The sequence below is a fragment of the Coptis chinensis genome, chromosome 1 (assembly GCF_015680905.1).
Source record: "Coptis chinensis isolate HL-2020 chromosome 1, ASM1568090v1, whole genome shotgun sequence".
Lineage (NCBI taxonomy): Eukaryota > Viridiplantae > Streptophyta > Magnoliopsida > Ranunculales > Ranunculaceae > Coptis > Coptis chinensis.
Genome location: NC_141456.1, coordinates 10,123,902 through 10,141,825, shown reverse-complemented (window position 1 = coordinate 10,141,825; position 17,924 = coordinate 10,123,902). Strand labels below are relative to the sequence as shown.

General features: G+C 35.7%; 2 protein-coding genes, 1 long non-coding RNA gene and 1 pseudogene across 6 annotated transcripts; 3 read left to right on the top strand and 1 right to left on the bottom strand.

Annotated features, from left to right (window-relative positions):
- The first annotated feature begins 5,114 nt into the window (after window positions 1–5,114).
- HDA05 (histone deacetylase 5) lies at window positions 5,115–11,619 on the top strand. 4 transcript variants are annotated; one of them, XM_086590386.1, is made up of 15 exons: window positions 5,115–5,300; window positions 5,384–5,439; window positions 5,515–5,588; window positions 5,657–5,803; window positions 5,872–5,984; window positions 6,164–6,375; window positions 7,871–7,935; window positions 8,176–8,346; window positions 8,469–8,561; window positions 8,740–8,884; window positions 8,966–9,087; window positions 9,601–9,794; window positions 10,041–10,170; window positions 11,058–11,122; window positions 11,210–11,619. In XM_086590386.1, the coding sequence occupies exons 1-15, from the start codon at window positions 5,158–5,160 to the stop codon at window positions 11,373–11,375; spliced, it is 1,896 nt and encodes a 631-aa protein (XP_086446512.1). In that variant the 5' UTR covers window positions 5,115–5,157; the 3' UTR covers window positions 11,376–11,619. The 4 variants fall into 4 exon arrangements, with proteins under 4 accessions (XP_086446512.1, XP_086446518.1, XP_086446505.1 ...); XM_086590392.1 differs by having other exon boundaries at window positions 5,126–5,300; window positions 5,384–5,588; window positions 6,329–6,375; XM_086590379.1 differs by having other exon boundaries at window positions 5,126–5,300; window positions 5,384–5,588; window positions 8,743–8,884.
- A 245-nt stretch (window positions 11,620–11,864) lies between these two features.
- Window positions 11,865–12,734, bottom strand: LOC147522016 (uncharacterized). Its single transcript, XR_015194861.1, has 2 exons — window positions 12,440–12,734; window positions 11,865–12,028 (listed from the first exon to the last, which is right to left on the bottom strand). It is a non-coding gene; the product is annotated as an uncharacterized LOC147522016 (long non-coding RNA).
- Window positions 12,735–12,976: 242 nt separating this feature from the next.
- Window positions 12,977–14,876, top strand: LOC147522015 (uncharacterized). The gene is made up of 3 exons (XM_086590356.1): window positions 12,977–13,360; window positions 13,503–13,720; window positions 14,352–14,876. The coding sequence occupies exons 1-3, from the start codon at window positions 13,046–13,048 to the stop codon at window positions 14,737–14,739; spliced, it is 921 nt and encodes a 306-aa protein (XP_086446482.1). The 5' UTR covers window positions 12,977–13,045; the 3' UTR covers window positions 14,740–14,876.
- A 1,977-nt stretch (window positions 14,877–16,853) lies between these two features.
- Window positions 16,854–17,901, top strand: LOC147522014 (uncharacterized; annotated as a pseudogene).
- The last annotated feature ends 23 nt before the right edge of the window (window positions 17,902–17,924 follow it).

The following is a 17,924-nucleotide window of genomic DNA, read 5'->3' as shown; positions in this document are numbered from 1 at the left end:
TTAGGGGGGGCTATAGCCATTGTTAGGCCTCTCCTAGGTTCCTCTGGTCATTTCGCAACACCCACTTTCCACAACAATCTTATCACTTAATAATAGTAAGTTTTTCGCTTCTATGACAACTCTACACTGCACGTGGCCAAGTTAATTATCATGCATTGGTACACCTACAATTATCATTGGCAAAGTAATGTGGACATCTTGGGGATTCATTGCATGCAAGAGTAGTTTTGTAAACATAAATTGATTGCCAACCGATGGTCAACCAAATTGCAATGAAATGTATTTAATGCATATTCGCCATGCTTGCTATGTTGGTCAGCATCCTCATTCGACACTTTCCTGCGACAGTTTGCATTTTCACCCAATGATTCAACTATCTTATCTTGTGCCCGTCTCCAACAAAATTTGTTGGTGCATGACTTCAACCATTTCCTTCATGTCCTTCTCGCCCTTCGGCTCCATGCCTATGATACTAGCTAATTCCACGTCAATTTTCGGTAGCGTCTCAACTACGAAAATAAAATGGCAATAAAATCAAGAAAAATAATCATATGCAAATCATCAAAGGTGAATGCAGGCACGGGGAAAACAGGTGGCAATATATTTAACATGATTCTTTTGAATTATCAATGTGAAGCCTATATCCAATCCCTTCACATTGTTGTCAACTAAGAACAAAATTTAGGAAGGTTTGTGAATTGAAAACACCAATATATATATTCAAATTAACCATGCACTAATTGCGACTTCTAAAGCCAAACAGGGTATTGATATCTCTTGATTCATAGTTCCCAAAAAATAGCCACAAAAATTTCACATATTCAATCCCTCCGATAGTTTTATTTCCGGCCGTTCTCTAAACACAACACTGTTTTCCAAACTTAATACATGGTTTTGTAGTCTAGGGTCAATGCTCATTACAATAATGCATGCATATGTACATATAAATGACATTATTAAATTCCTACGAAAAAAGACCTACAAATCATACTGATTATAATGTTACTATGTTATGCCAAGGACAACACCCGATTTATATATGGTCAGTTCTACTCTAACATCTTCATATGTTTCTTTGTTTTAGATTAAATAATACTTGAAACAAAAATTATGCATACAATCGACAGTAGTAAGGGATGTTGGTTTAACTTATATCATAATCACTTTACTTGCATAAAATCAAATACAGAGTTTAACTATAAGTTCACTTGTAAGTCCGCATAAACTATATTCCCTAAATGTCAAAAGTGGATACACCAACCTTACATTTACTTCTAGGAATACATATTGGTTGAAGGGCAGTGCCACCAATTCTCCTCTCATTGATGGACTTAATTGCTCGTTTGTATTCGTAGCACATCACTATTATCTTGCACCACATCAAATGACATATTGTCGGTTCTTTCCATAATAGGTCCAAGCTCTTATATATTTGCATGTTGAATCCATAGTCCATGCACTATACTGCGCGCCATGAACCAAATAAGCAAAAAATCTTATAAAAAAATATATAAATAAACACATATTAAGATACTAATGAATTAAAAAAATATAGAGAGTGACTGGGATAACCGGATCTACTTCGTGGTGATGTGCCATATAGAAGCGTTAACTTCGAAGAGCAAACGTGTACGTGTGAAAGTTGCTTCACCATAGGTTGCAAGGTGCAATATTTTAAAAGTGGAGAAAGAAAACACAATGTGTGGTGACATAATCATTAAACATATGCCACAAAATGTTCTTCATAAGAGTAGATGATATTTTGTCAAACATTGTACACCATAAAAGTTTATTGCAAAAATTAACCATATATAAATAGTAACTAATTATTTTCCTAGTCAACATAATCAACAAATTTATGTGTATACATGAATATAACAGATAATAACACAATCAAATTGGATAAAATAGTAGTAGGACTTACCAATTTGATTTAAGAATCAAGAGTGTCAACATAGAGCGAGATTGGGATCTTTTCTACTCTCAACATGAAGTTTGCACTGCTAAGAGCATCCTATTGACCTAAAGCTTGGTTCAGCACTATAATATGGACATAGAAAAACAACTTATTCAATTGGACATGTCATGGACATGCAAAGGCAACTCACCAAACTCTTTGGCAAAATTGAGTTGAGCTTTTACTCTAGCCTGTCTCCAAACTAACACCTAAAAATGCAAGAAACAAAAAAAAAAAAATGATAAAAAAGGTAATTAACTAAAACATAAATAAGTGTGAAATCTAAACCTTGACGTTTAAAACAGGGATAAGAGCAGATAAATCGTAATAAAAAGAGAGGGATAAGAGTAAAAAATGAAGTGTGGGCTAATACAATAATACCAAGCTTACCAGAGAATGGTGAGAGTGACTCACCAAGTGAAGAGTAGGGAGGCTGGTCACCTGAGAGACCGAATGAGACGATTAAGCGTAAACTATTCTTTTGCTAAATCCTTTTATGCACTTAATTATGACCATTTGCATTAATTAGCACATTAAAAATTACATTAAAATTACTCAAAGATGTTTCAAAATGATCGTGAATGCACACCTTCCCCATCAAACTCATATCCCTATAAAATCCCGACCACCTTTTGTCTTTTCCCTTGTGTATATCTACTTAGTAATATTTCTAAATTACAAAGGAATCTTACGAAAATCATAATTTCAGATGAAGTTGCCAGATATTGGTTGCAGGGTTCTAAAGAACTTCAGACTTTGGTGTACCTTGGAACCCATTTTTAAGAGAATTATAAACCTGAAAACCAAACCCCAAATACAAAAATCTCTCAAAATCTTTTTCTAGGAACGAAAAAGAAAAATGTTGAAATATAGAGAAAGAAAGAATCATGATTGGTCTTCAAGCTTCATGTTAGAGGTATCAGAGAATTTGCTAGGCAAAGTCTAACCAGGACTGTGAGAGGAAGAATGGAATGATTCCAAATAATCCAATTTCCCGTACGCCCCATAATTTTCCTAGTTTCACAATTAATTAGATAAAATAACACTATATTACACGTTTTATTACCCTATAACCCTATATTACATAAATCCAATTTATAAGCTGCTGTTGGAATAGCTATTTTGCTTAATCAAAAAATATCATTCTGGTGAAGGTAATAAAATAGGATTACTTTTATAAGACAACCAAAATTAAGGTTAGAGATGAAACAAAATGTGATGAAGCAACCAAAAGTTAAAAAAAATAAGAAAATATGTGGGTTCAAGCAAGCATGTGTCATTATTTTTGTAGGTACCTCAAACAGATGCAATGGATGATGACACAATTGGAAAAAAAAAAAAAAAACTATCGTCAATTTAAATGCACTCAAATATAAAAGTAACAAAAATTCAGCTACTTTATCAAATTTATATAAGTAAAAAATAATTGTAAAAAAAGGGTGTATATGTTCATGGTGATTTAAAAGAAGATGCAATACATAAAAATAGAGTAATTATAACAATTCTCAAATACATAGTAGACCACATTCAAGTATCTCATAAAAAATTTGGAACTGTAGAGTTGAAAGGAGTATATCCTGATTTGATGCAGAGATGGTAGGTGCAACGGAAAAAAAAAAAATGCAGGAACTATCGAGACAAAAAACGACCATATATGAGTCCAAATATAATGGTTAAATTCTCAATAAAATTAATAATCTTTTATAAAACAATATATTACCAATCAGTCTAATTATCTCATGTTCTAAGTTTTACCATGTTTAACTCTGTAATACCATTAAAAATTTCCAATCCCCAGTGTTACTATCATCCATACATTCATACGAAAAGAAATGGAGATAAATGAAGTAAAATGTGTTCAATACCTAGTAAGATTGTTCTAAGAAAACCATGTTGTGCTTGTAGCTGAAACTTTGCTAATAAATCCTGGAAATCGACACCAGGGAGAAAGGAGGAGGTGAATAAGAAGAAAAGGTGAAACGGAGACTGAAAGGAAGTAAACATTTTACAATGCTCTGGTGATGAATAGGAGCAAGCTGGTAATATACCAATTGATGGGAAATAAACACCACCATATGAGGAATAATGTGAGAAGAATCTCATGAGGTTTATTAAAGTTGAGTCAAGAAATTACTAAGAAATTTATTGATGGAGATAGATAATTTGCACTACAACTGATTTTTGGAAAAGCTAGCTGAGAAAACGTACTGACATTACCATTGGACGCCCACGTCTTAAGCCCAACTCATTAACACAGGCCAATTATTATAAATTAAAACAACCGTTATTAGCTTTAATGCTTAATTGCTATTGGGCTAAATGACATTTATTTATTTAACTCCACTTTTGAACCCCAACTAATGGAAGAGAGTAACCTTTGATGCCAATTTACCTTAATTAATTTTTGCATTAAAGATGATTAAATTTGCCTTAACCCAAATGGAAACGTTTTGCTGATTAATTTATGCATTAAAGATAATTGATTTAATTTTGCACTAACCCAAATGGATTAAATTTGCCTTAAGCCAAATGGAAACATTTTATTGATTAATTTTTGCATTAAAGATAATTTATTTAATTTTGCACTAACCCAAATTGAAACGTTTAAAGATGATTAAATTTGCATTAACCCAAATGGAAACATTTTATTGATTAATTTTTGCATTAAAGATAATTGATTTAATTTTGCACTAACCCAAATGGAAACGATTAAAGATGATTAAATTTGCATTAACCCAAATGAAAACGTTTTATTGATTAATTTTTGTATTAAAGATAATTGATTTAATTTTGCACTAACCCAAATAGAGACGTTTAAAGATTACTAAATTTGCATTAACCTAAATGAAAACGTTTTATTGATTAAATTTTGCATTAAAGATAATTGATTTAATTTTGCACTAACCCAAATAGAAACATTTAAAGATGATTAAATTTGCATTAACCCAAATGAAAACGTTTAATTGATTAATTTTTGCATTATAGATTATTGATTTTATTTGATATATCTCCACAAATGTCGATATCTTCTATACATATCACGAATTACCATTCGCAATTCGGCAATTGACACATAATTGTTACTGGTATTTCAACAAAATTCCGATATTTAAGTATTTTCAAATGAGGACTAATTTAAATATATTTATGCAGCCCAAACTTCAAATTTGAAAGGGAAAAAATCCTAGTCCCCAAAAAGCATGGAAAAAGAGAAAAAAGTGGGTCTCATTTACGATGAAAGGATGTGCAAACATTACACTCCAGATGGTGAAGACCATCCCGAAAAGCCCGATCGTATTATATCCATTTGGCAAAAACTCGAATCAGCTGGAGTCACTCAAAGGTTTATTTTTTACTAGTTTGGTTTCCTTAAATTCTAAGTTCAATTATGGCTGGGTCCCACGTTTTTTTGTTTTTAATCCACAGGTGTGTTGTTATGAGTGGAAAAGAAGTGGAAGACAAACATGTAGAATTAGTACATAGTAAGAAGCATGTTCATTTGATTAAGAATGTGAGTTCGAAAGCTTATAATAATTCTACAAGGAACAAAATTGCAGCCAACTTGAATTCCATTTATTTAAACGAGGGTTCATCTGAAGCGGCTTATGTAGCTGCAGGCTCAGTTGTTGAGGTAATAATGTTTCTATTATTATATGTTTTATAATAATAATAATAATAATGTACTATATATTTTTACAGGCTTCCGAGAAAGTTGCCACAGGAGAATTTAGGTCTGCGGTTGCTATTGTTAGACCTCCTGGACACCATGCAGAGCCGGATGAAGCAATGGGGTTTTGTTTATATAACAATGTTGCTATTGCTGCCAGTTATCTTTTAAACCAAAGGGTATGCCATATTTTATTCGTTGAAGTATACTATATAGTTTTGTAATGTTATGTATCTATTTTTTTCAGCCAGAGTTAGGTGTTAAAAAGATATTGATTGTCGATTGGGATGTACATCACGGGAATGGGACCCAAAAGATGTTTTGGAAGGATCCTCGGGTGTTGTACTTCTCTGTTCATAGGTATATAAGTATGACTCGGTTAAACTCTTTTGCAAATGCTATCCTTCATTTCATATATAATGTCGTTTTTTGGGATTCGTAAAGTGTTTCTTCATTTCATATATAAGGTGGTTCTGTACTTTCATGTGTTGTTTAAGGGAGCTGACTATTTGCTTATGGGTATATGCCTGCTCATGTAGGTTCGATTTTGGAACTTTTTATCCAAGTGGAGATTATGGTTCGCATACCATGGTTGGAGAAGGCTTGGGTGCAGGGTACAATATTAATGTTCCTTGGGAACATGGGAGGGTTGGTGATGCAGACTACCTTGCAGTTTGGGAACACATCCTTATTCCTGTTGCAAGGTCATTCAAACCTGACATGATTCTTATTTCTGGAGGATTTGATGCAGGTTAGTGTTATTGTGTTTTTTATGGTTTCGATGCAAGATACTGTATGCAGGTAATGATGACACACATTTTCCTGCAATCCTTTTAAATGACTAGTTTTTCAATATTTGTTTTGATAATTTAGTATTTAGTTGAAGCAAGAAGGGAATCTTGACGTTTTGCTAGATCGACACATAAATAAGCTCATAGTCAGAATGTGAAGTTGACATCCTCACAATAAGATCCTTTAACTGAAACTTACTTTTTTTTTGCTGGGTACTGAAACTTACTTCATTCTAGTATATGCGATGGATCAAGTATCAAAGATTTCTGAGGTCCCCCTTAAAGAAGGTAGAATGCTGTAATGTGGTGATATTTGTTTGCACTCAATCTCCATGATGAGAAGATTATCTGCACCAAAATTTGACCCTTAACCCTGCCTCCTTTTTGGCTTCACGAGTGTTAAAATTAGGGGTTCAAGGTGGCTCTCTGCATACGTGTGTGTGGTGTGTGGGGAAATTATCATGAATTTATAGTTATAGATGGACATACCAAACCAGCATCTATTTGACAAAAAAGGGGCAAAGAAAAAAAAAATTGTTGTTTGACATAGACTTTTTGAATAAAATATTTGATTTTGGTGTTTTTTTACTTTCCATATTGGTATTCAAATCCTTTATTTATAAATATCAGTACTTGATAGTCGAATGAGGTAGCTTTAACTTGAAAAGCTTGCGGTAGAAGTGTTCTCCTTGGCAAATAGGCGCCTTTCAGACACGCTAATAGTATTATAGTGGTGCAACTAGTTATTTTTATTTTTTTTTAATTCAAAGAATATTGGTCTAACAAAAAATTATGTTGTGATCTAATAGGGTCATGTCAACAATGTTTTCTTTCCTTGTGACAAGTCGCAAGCCAATAACAATTTTCATATACATGGGTGACCTTCTGGAAAGTACTCATGTTGCACTCCTTTTTTTTTTTTGGGACTTTTTCTATTTATTACCTTATTACCAAGTTGCAACACAATTGCAAGTTCTTCCCTTGTGTAAGTTAAAAGTCAGAGTCTTGCTTTTAAGAGCATGATAGGACATGGTTGTATGTAGAGTAGATCTGGCTTACATATGAGGTGTGTGTCTGTGCCTAAGACAGGTCTGAAGCATAGGACACAATGGCCTCCATAAATGACAGACAAATCCTAGTGAACTCTGTTTGCATGTCTAAGATGCAAGGTACAACATGGTGTATCTGACAAGGCAAATTATTAGTAAATGGAGTATCTTGTATATGTGCATGGCCAACCTAGATGGTCATCTATTAGATACATCTCTGGATTACTACTTTACCACTTACATATGGAAAGAATAGAGGTTGATGATATCTGTGGTTGCCCTATACTAGCAATTAACACTGTTATCACAATTCATTTGAGTTTTTAGCAATAAAATTGTACTATGTTCAACTGTAGTTGGTTTTTTTCGGTGTTTAAAGTTCTTTTTCATACGCTTCTATTTACAGCTGTTGGTGATCCACTTGGAGGTTGTCGCATCACTCCAAAGGGATATTATGTCATGATGAACAAGGTTTTATTTTCCAAACCCTTTACGTTTTTGTGCTCATGCAAAACAGACAAACACATGAATGTTTTACTTTTAAAATTACTAGAAACACTTTTAGCTGCATGATAACATGACATGCTCCTACATCTATGTTATTCTATATGTGCATGTCTATACAATGCTCTTTCGTTTTGACATTTCTTAGTTTCTGCTAGAGTTTCTGTTGTGATAGATCATAGTTTCTAATTTTTGTTTGTTTCTCAGCTGATGGAGTTTGCCCAGGGAAAGATTATGATGGCCTTAGAAGGAGGGTATAATTTAGATTCCATAGCTGAGTCGATGCTTGCATGTGTAAAAGCTTTACTAGAAGATAAGCCTATTGTTGGATTTTCAGAGGTCCACCCATTTGAATCAACATGGCGTGTTATACAAGCAGTAATATGATCTGTTTATTTTTTATTTTTGTTTCACGGCTGTATCTATCTGTAGCAAAATTGTTATTATTATTATTATTATTATTATTACTATTATTACTAAAGTCAAAGTATTTTGTGTAGGTTCGTGAAGAACTAAGTGTCTTTTGGCCAACACTTGCTGATGAATTACTGAAGGATTTAGTAGTCACCAATGAGATAACGGCTCCACTTGAGGTGATACTTGTCATTCAAATACACCAGATTTATAGGTTAAATGTCTTGTTGTGGGAAGGACAGTTGAGAGTTGGAGAAGGATTTGAGCATGGAAAACACGTATTTGGGGTGGGGTGCATATAGTTTTGTTGTCCGAAACATGTATTTATTAAGTAATCCTGTGGTCCTTTACTTCCAGGAGATCTCAAGTTCGGATTCTGATGCTGAAGGGGTCAATTCCCAATCAGTGCAATCAGGAGCCTCACATGAAGTATGTCAGGTGGACGAAGTTCAGAATGTTATACAAGATCTCTCAATGCTGAAAGTTAATGGAGCTACTCACAGTAAGGCATCATTTTAGCTTATTTCTCCTTGAAAATTAATTCCAAATTTTAGAATGCCGAATTGATTTTTGCCATTGCCAGATCGTGTGGTTGATGAGTCTGTCTTGTGGAGGTCAGTCTTGTCAAAGGTTGACATTTGGTACGCAAGCTTTGGATCAAATATGTGGAAACCTAGGTTACTTTGCTATATTGAAGGAGGGAAGGTATGATGTATTGTACTTAATACAGAAGTTAGTAACCCTAGTCTTTTCCATGTAGAAACATTAAGAAGGAAGTAATCTGAACCCCACATCCTGGAGTTGTAACCAGTGGATGAACATATGAATGTCTTCATCCTTACGTTCTATATTTTGTCCTTATCTTTTTAGTGAATCTGTTATATGTCATCTTAATAGACAGATGGAAAAGTAAATCAACCCCACCTCTAGAGATTGTGAGATATGTTGTCAGTTGCTACTTATATCTTAGGGACAAAAAATATGTTCCTTATTTGATACCGACCTGAAAAGAAAAGTTTAGAGATCTGTCAAGCTTTCACACCCTGCGATTTTTTTCCCCAATAGTTCTGAAAACTTGGTTGGTTTTAAAAATTTTAATTGTTTGCTCATTAATAAGAGGATTGTTTTCCTATTTTTCTTTTCTTTTATTTTTTTTTTCTTATAGTTGTTGAATAGCCGTATAAATGTATTTTTCCTTATTGCTAAAATATCTTCTAGGTGGATGGTATGCAAAGATCTTGTTGTGGTTCGATGGATAGAAGCCCACCAAAATCGGTTATGTGGAAGATTGCACCTCATCGGTTATTCTTTGGACGGTCTCATACGCATCAGTGGGGAACGGGAGGGGTTGCATTTCTTCATCCTCAAAGTAGTAAAGACAGCACAGCATACACGTGCTTGTACAAAATTACGTAAGTGGCTCTACTCTTTTGTGTTTTCTCACTAAACTATTTTCTTTCACGAGTTGCATCCTTTCAGTGTCTTGAGGAATCAATAGTTACTGATACAGGGGAATGGTGTTTGTTCTCATTGTACCATATGTAATTCATGGAAGGCACTGGAAGATACTATTATTTGGAACTCAATAAGTTGAAATGTGTTTTGTATGTTTATTGTGGTATTCTATTTGCTCATGCTAGTGGCATGTACTTTTGCAGGCTTGAGCAGTTCAATGATATTTTGCTTCAGGAGAACTGTCAACATGTGTCTGTGTCATCTCCTTTGTTCGACTTAAATACTTTAGATTCTGCAATCAGAAACAAGTTCATACCTTTGGAGGCACTTAAGGTGTGTTCACAGTTGATTAACAATTTCGAATACCAAATTAAGATTGTGTATAGTAGACAGTGTTTGAACTTTTGTATTATATTAGTTGATCAGTTCTCTTTTTTTCACCTATAATATCTGACTGGCACTGTGCACACACAGTTCTGGTGTAAATGTGTAATATTGTTTCTTGTAGCAAGAACAATTAAGAACACCAGTGGATTAAACAAAACCAGCACCTAAAATTGGGGTTTCAACCTTTAAGCTAGAAGGAATCTATTTTCACAAACAATAATAACCTCCTAAAAATTGAGGTATCATGTATTGTAGATAGGAAAAACCTAATACTAGTTATTATGTAATTAGGAGACCAGATAGGAACCTATTCATAAGCTATTACTAATTTAAAGAAAATCTAAATAAAAATACTTGTTAGATAGAACTAAATAAAGAAGGAAGTCTTCATTCTTCAATTTGTGATGACTTGACAATTAACATCATTGACTATTGGTCTTGGGTCAAGTTCTTTATGCCAGTCGGTCCAGCTCTTGGTCATACAACTTATTCTGTTCTTGAGTGTGTTGAAAGTGCTAACATATTGGAATTTCTGGAGCCAAGGAGCTGTGCTAATCGATTGACTGAAAATTTGGCATGGTCAAATCCTTGGTTTCCCCGTACTCGTGGCTCTCATTACTAAGATGATGTGATATACCTTTTTTTGGTCACTCATCAGCAGTATTCCTTTCGACACGTGCTTGTTGAACATTTATCATTCAGTCAAAGTTATGAGTCTGTAAATTACTTTCTAACCTCATGTTGAATGTTGTAGTTTCTATCATGATGTTTCCATTTTTCACTTCTAATGTCCTACAAGTTGGTTCCCTAAGCTGCTGCTTGTTTGGTGGCAGGACGGTTGGTACTCCAATGTTCTTTACTTGGGAACAGAGGACAATCTTCCTGTACTGACTATGACGTAATCCCTTGACATAATACTTCTTGTTTCACTCCAGTAACAGCATAGTTAAATCATGTTAATTTGTTTGACCTTTTCCTAATGCAGGTGTCCACTTTCAGATCTAGAGAGCTATAGTACTGGAAAACTACCACTAGCTGCACCACCTAAAAGTTACATGGACACTTTGGTGAAAGGCCTGGTAGAGGGAAAGCAACTCTCTAGTGAGGAAGCCATCGCTTACATAAATGATGCATCTGCTAGACTGCTGTGATTATTCCCCCCATTTCAGCAACCATCTTCTGTTGATGTCTCCATACAAATATCCAAAAAAAAAAAAGCATCACAACTCTCTAGGAAATACCTATATATTTTTAGGCCAGGTTGCAGTATTGTGTCAACTAAAGACTGGCTATGCACATGTTTATTTTGTGAATGAATTTAGTAAACAGCACAGGCGAACATTACCTAATCTTGAATGTTTATTTTGCCAATCAAATGTGCCCTATATTGAAGTCCTTGATCTGTGTAGTCTGATTTTGTATTGTTAGTTTTATGGTTTGTTGGTTTTATGGTTTGTTTGTTTGTCTGTTTGTGTGTTTTTTTTCCTTTTTTTTTTTTTCCCCAACTGGCTGTAGGTTTCTATCAGTACCCATGCTCCAGGAGCGTTCTTCCTGAACACCAAGAGGTAAGAGTATTTTGCAGCTTCCAAACGCTTCCAGTGTCCTGATGTCATTTACAGAAAACTAAAACAACTATGCTAGGTATCAATACAAATATTTATTAATTTTATTGAAGTTCAAACTTTGCAAACTTCATTAAGATATGTGTAGGAAGTACAACTAGCGGATTTCTGTCAAGGAGCATTAAAATAGGTGACCTGGTTACTTTTCAGCATTTTAGTCCTCATTTGAGATCAGCCCTCCGCTGTAGAAACAGAAAATCAGGGTTTTTAAAAAAGAAATAAATTGAATCTGGAGAAATGATAAATAAGTTGTAACAATACAGGCTGCCATCAATTTTTAAAAAAGAAATAAATTGAATCTGGAGAAATGATAAATAAGTTGTAACAATACAGGCTGCCATCAATTTGCTAATTTATCGACCAAGTGTCGGGGCTATATATATACTTTACATGACACTATTAATCTATTATGATGACGGAATAGGGGAACGCTAAAAGTTAACTATACTGAATAACTGACATGCATTTGGATTCTGGAACAATTTGTCATTTGAATGAATATACCTAGGCACCTACCAACTATGGCATGCAAGATGGATTTCCCAAGTGAGGTATAGAAATTAAAATGTAGGGAGTTCAATTTGTATTCTTACCAGGAGTCGAGTTTAGATTGTCTGCGCAGAAGTTATCACATTTTAATATGCAGAAGCTCCTCTCTGAGTCTGTCTGGAAACAACTATCCGTGCACTTTTTAAAGCACGGTTCCTGCTCTTCTTGTGCCTCTACCTCACCCAGTTGCACTGCTGCTAGAAGTACCATGCACATAAGAAACACAGCAACAACCTTGTTTTCCATCCTTAATTCCTTAGATCTGTAATGTGATGGAATAGAAGGGGAGGGTAGAAAATAATTAAACAAGGGAATTGGGGTCTTATAAACCACGGAGATTGTCTTAGTAATGTTGACAAGGATATGCTATTTTGGGCTTATGAAAAAGGGGAGACTTGGTCCCTTGGTCCAATTCCTATCTATTGATAGCAAACAGCCAGAGCATGCAATAAAATATGCAAATTCTGTTCCACGTAGCAGAAATCCAAGTTTCGAGATATATAACGGTTACTTTAGAAGCGGTTAGAGTAACTAACATTCCCTCTCTTTAAATCTTCGAACACCTCTCTCTCTCTCTCTCTCTCTCTCTCTCTCTCAGTCTCTCTTTGCAAGTTGCAACAAGTCTGATTCTTCACATCTTTCATACATAAATGGCTGAAATTACGTCTAGCAATGTAGAGTACAAATATTTAGTCGACGATGCCTGGTATGGTGTTGAACTATTATTGCAGGATGAAACACTTATCTTGAAGTACATTGGATTTTCTAATCAATATGATGAAATATTTCACGCCAAGGATTTTAAGGATGAGAAAGATGTGGAAGACTTGAAGACAAAGTTTCGACTAGCATCGATACAATTGCAGGATAAAGACTGCAAAACAGTCAATGAAGGAAAGGTCATATGTGCCTCATCTGTTTTCCGAAAGAAAGTCATAAAGTTCTATGACGCAATTGTAGAGTCGGTGAGTTGATGAATATATTCATCTTTGCTTTACATTTTTTGTTATGATATAAGTAATTAATTACATTTGAAGAATGAATATATAGCACACACTCTTCTTGGAATGCCCTTGAAGTTTGTAAATCATTTGCTATGTCATGCAGGTAAAGTTTAAGGACCATAATATGCAGGGAGGAGAAGAGCTCTGTAACTGCAAGTTTAAAGTTATATGGCAACATGGGCCAAATGAAGGGAAAAGAACCATCATTTCGGTCGAAAACATCTGTCTGCATCAATATGGAGACGCGGAAACAAATTTAACCTTGGCCTACTTTTTAAATATTTGCAGACAGAAGATTGAAGTGGTTTCACAGGTAGAAAGGTATAGGCCTTTGTTACTAGTTACTACAACAGAGTCTAGATAGGTTTGTTAGTTTTCATTTGATTGACCATGTACTAGTCTTTTTATGAGGGCGTCAGACTAAGAACTTGTAAAACACTGAAGTGATTGACAAAAAAGACTAAAGTGTACTTTTACAGCACAAACTTGAAGGGTTGAATTCTAGTTGTGAATTGAAGTATGTTTATTTTATGAACTCAATAACGTAGTGGACAACTGTAGATAAACAATTGCGAAACACACACACCTTTTTTTTTTGTTTTTTGTTTTATGATTATTCAGAAAGTGTCAACTGGAAGAGTCCTCTCCAATTTTCCAGTAATCTGTCTGCTCATAACTTCATAAGTCGGATACAAAATGCTGTGAGATTCCAAAGATTGTACTGTGTAATATATGTCCATTCTCAGAATTCAATATATTGTCTGTTACCGTTTTTTGCCAAATTGAAGTTTTGTTGACATCAAAGATTGCATTTCTAAAGTTTGTAATTAATCCGCCATAAAGTCATCATATATCAAGCCATACATGCCAAAACTGCAGGGTCGTTACTTTGTGTCTTCATAATATGTAAATTGCTTAAACTAAACACCATTTTGATATGTTTTCTTTGCAGGGCTGATGGCCAGATACCCAACCAAGCTTGGCAAGGACAATTAAGCGCCAGCCCGTCTCAGGAGCATGAGGCATTGATGCCTCAGACAACTACTGATGATAGTGAGAGGACCCATAGTGATGATGCCACTATAGTATCATCCCCAGAAGAACCACATGCTGCACCCCACTCCGAACTAGATACTTTCCGAAGAGAGATTGAGTTGTTGCGGGCTCAGTATATTTCTCTGACTAAAGCTCACATTATTATTCTTCGTAGGCTAGATGAAGCTGAACAGAAGATTGAGATATTGACTAAAGCTCGACAAGATGAGGGACAGGATCTGGAATTCAGAAATGAGGATGATACTGATAATCAATCAACTGATGGACAAGAGGGAGATGATTGACAATTCGTAATTGTTGTTTTAGATGATGTAAAATAAAGCAATTAATTGCTACTTATGCTTATGTTTGATGTGGGCTCCTGCAAGCGCGCATTCCTATCGAACAATATTTGAATGATTCCTAAGAACATTTGCGACTATTTGTTTAGTTGTTTTTTTACGTGTGTCCAAAGTAAGATAGAAAATGGATGGTATTGAATTTTTTAGGCTTTTCTCCAGGGCCTGGAGACCTGGCGGTTTCTTTACTTTTGAAGTGTCTTGAGCCAGCTCACCAAAATGGAGGAGAAATTGAAGATGTACCTCTAATCTTGTGATATATTGTGACATCATGGCGCCAAATGAAAAAGGTCACCCAACACCTTGTGTTTGATTAGATTTTGGAGTGGTGAACTGGTGGAGTACAGGGCACTCTTAATGCCAACACAACACCTTAAACAGTAGATATTTTAACGCATCTTGCTGGCATATGAATGCATGTATACATAACAATCCAATCAGAGCATTATCTTCGTGAATTGAGGCCGTAATCATAAAATTCTATTAGTAACAGAGTGCTTCACCTGTACACACAATTTGCACGTTATTCTCATTAAAACGTAAACTACCAGTCTACCCTTCTAAATAGATGACTAAGACACAATGGCAATCATATAGGACATCCTCTCCTCCCATTCCAGGTTAGCGAGCCAGTTATCACTTTCTGGTTGGTTTCATTTTAAGGGAATCAGTCAAGGCAGCATTTATTTTCTACATCCTACATTTTCATGCATTTCAGCTCATTGTCACTTTCATACTACATGAACTCATGGAACTATCATGTCGGAGGGTATTTTGATCCATAAAACCAATCCACTCTTAACAAGGGTTTACTCCTTTAAGAAACAAAGTGGCTCATCATTAACTTCATTGTAGAAATCCACACAGAAAAGTTCCATTTTAGATTCTTGTCTATATAAACAAAATTAGAAATTAATCACAAAATTTGGTTTACTCCTTTAAGAAACTATTCTCATAGACATTGGGTACAGTGAGCATTTAGATGCTAAGTCAACTACCAGTCTACCCACCTAAATAGAAGACTGGGACAAAATGGCCACACTAGAAATAGAGTACAGCCATCTCTCACATTTTTTTCCTCACTACACTTTTGGTGTTGATCAATTTCAAGGGGATCACTCAGGGACTATTTCAGCTCGATACCATCTTCCGCTCTACACTCTCTATAGACATCTCATTTTATTTCCAGATTACTTAGCTTTTTCTGATAGATAAAGATGTCTCGCCGCACTAGTAGCCAAGCGTCAAGTGTGACTGCTAGAAGAGTTAAAGGGAGAGCTGATGAGATTACTCCCTCTGTCCCTGAAGTCATTACGCACCATGCTGAACATAAACGCACATATGCATTGCAAGCGGTACTTGTCAATGAGGTTGCCAAATATTGTGGCTGGAGATTTGCGGAGATTCAGTGATTGACATATTTGCATTACCATATATGTTACTGAGATTGAGATTGGCATATATTATGGCCTTGACAGCAATTGCCATATCTATGTATATAATTGTACTTTAGGAATGTGGTTATATTGTCCATATTTAGAATGATATGCAAGCTGCATATATGGTACATATTGTAAGTAATCTTGACTATATAATGCAAGGAATCCCTCACAGGAACTATTCAGCAATTTAGTCTTATAAAATAACATGGTATCGGAGCCTACCTCGTGGGGTTTGTGTTGAATCCTCGGTTTTGGTCTTGCTCAGCCTTCAACGGTGTGGGTTTTCTAGCAGTTGGTCGTGGTTTGACAACACTTTGTCAACGTTTGCCCTCTCGATACACAGGCGGTGTATTTTTTTTTTCTGCGGCAACGTCAATTTGTTTTGTCTGCAAGATTTCTTTGTAGTGAAACCTATGACGGGAACGAATTATGTTGAAGCCTTTTGTGTTAAGTTTACAGGAAAGAATTATCCCACATGGGAATTCCAGTTCAAGATGTTTCTAAAAGGGAAGGAGCTTTGGGGTCACATTGATGGGTCCTTGAAAAAGCATCGATCTCGGTGCATGGGAGGCGAAGGACGCTAATTATTTCTGGATTTTGGGGTCCATGGAGGCCCAAATGGTGAATAATTTAGCTCTTTTTACTACTGCTAAGGAAATGTGGAGTATTTAAAGCGCATCTATTATCAAGACAACAAATGCACGCGGTTTCATTTGGAATTAGAGATCGCTAACTACAATCATGGCACTCTTAATATTGAGCAATACTATTACGGTTTTCTTTAACTTGTGGAGTGAGTACTTTGGGATCATTCATGATAAGGTCCCAAAGAAACGCCTTTGAAAGCCCTCCAAGATGTTCACGAGATTAGCAAGCGGGACCAGTTTCTTATGAAATTACGACCTGAATTTGAGGTTGCTCGGGCAGGTCTGTTGAATCGTAATCCGGTTCCTTCTCTAGATGTGTGCTTGGGTGAACTTTTGCATGAGGAACAACGGTTGGCTACTCAAACTGTCATGGGCACTGATATATCTTCATCTAATGTGATGACTGTTGCCTATACTGCCCAAGGACGGGGGAACGGTAAAATGCAGTGTTTTTGTTGCAAAGGGTATGGTCACATTGCTCGCAATTGTCCTCAAAAAGTTTGCAATTACTGTAAGGAACCAGGGCATATTATCAAGGAGTGTCCCACACGACCTCAAAACCGGAAAGCTCGTGCTTTTCAAGCTAATGTTCAGGGCCCTCCTTCCACACTCTCGCAGGCTAGCACCAGTCAACCTACTCTTACCGCAGGCGGGTTCAACAAATGATTGTTTTCGCCTTTTTTCGCCTTGGGATTACAAGGTAAGAGCACTACTTGTTTCTTCTCCTGGTTTGTTGATTCCGAGCATCCAATCATATGAAGGTAGTTGTAATTCTTTGCACAACATTCGGCGATATACCGGACATAAACACATTCAGATTGCTAATGGCGAGTACCCTCCGATCACCGCAATTGGTGATATTGGGTCTTCTTTAATACTGTTTTTGTCTCTCCGGGTTTATCCACTAATCTGATTTCGGTTGGTCAATTAGTTGACAGTAACTGTGATGTGTTTTTCTCCCGTGCCGGTTGTCTTGTGCAGGATCAGGGGTCGGAGAAGGTGATCGCGAAGGGGCCTAAAGTCGGAAGATTGTTTTTTAAGT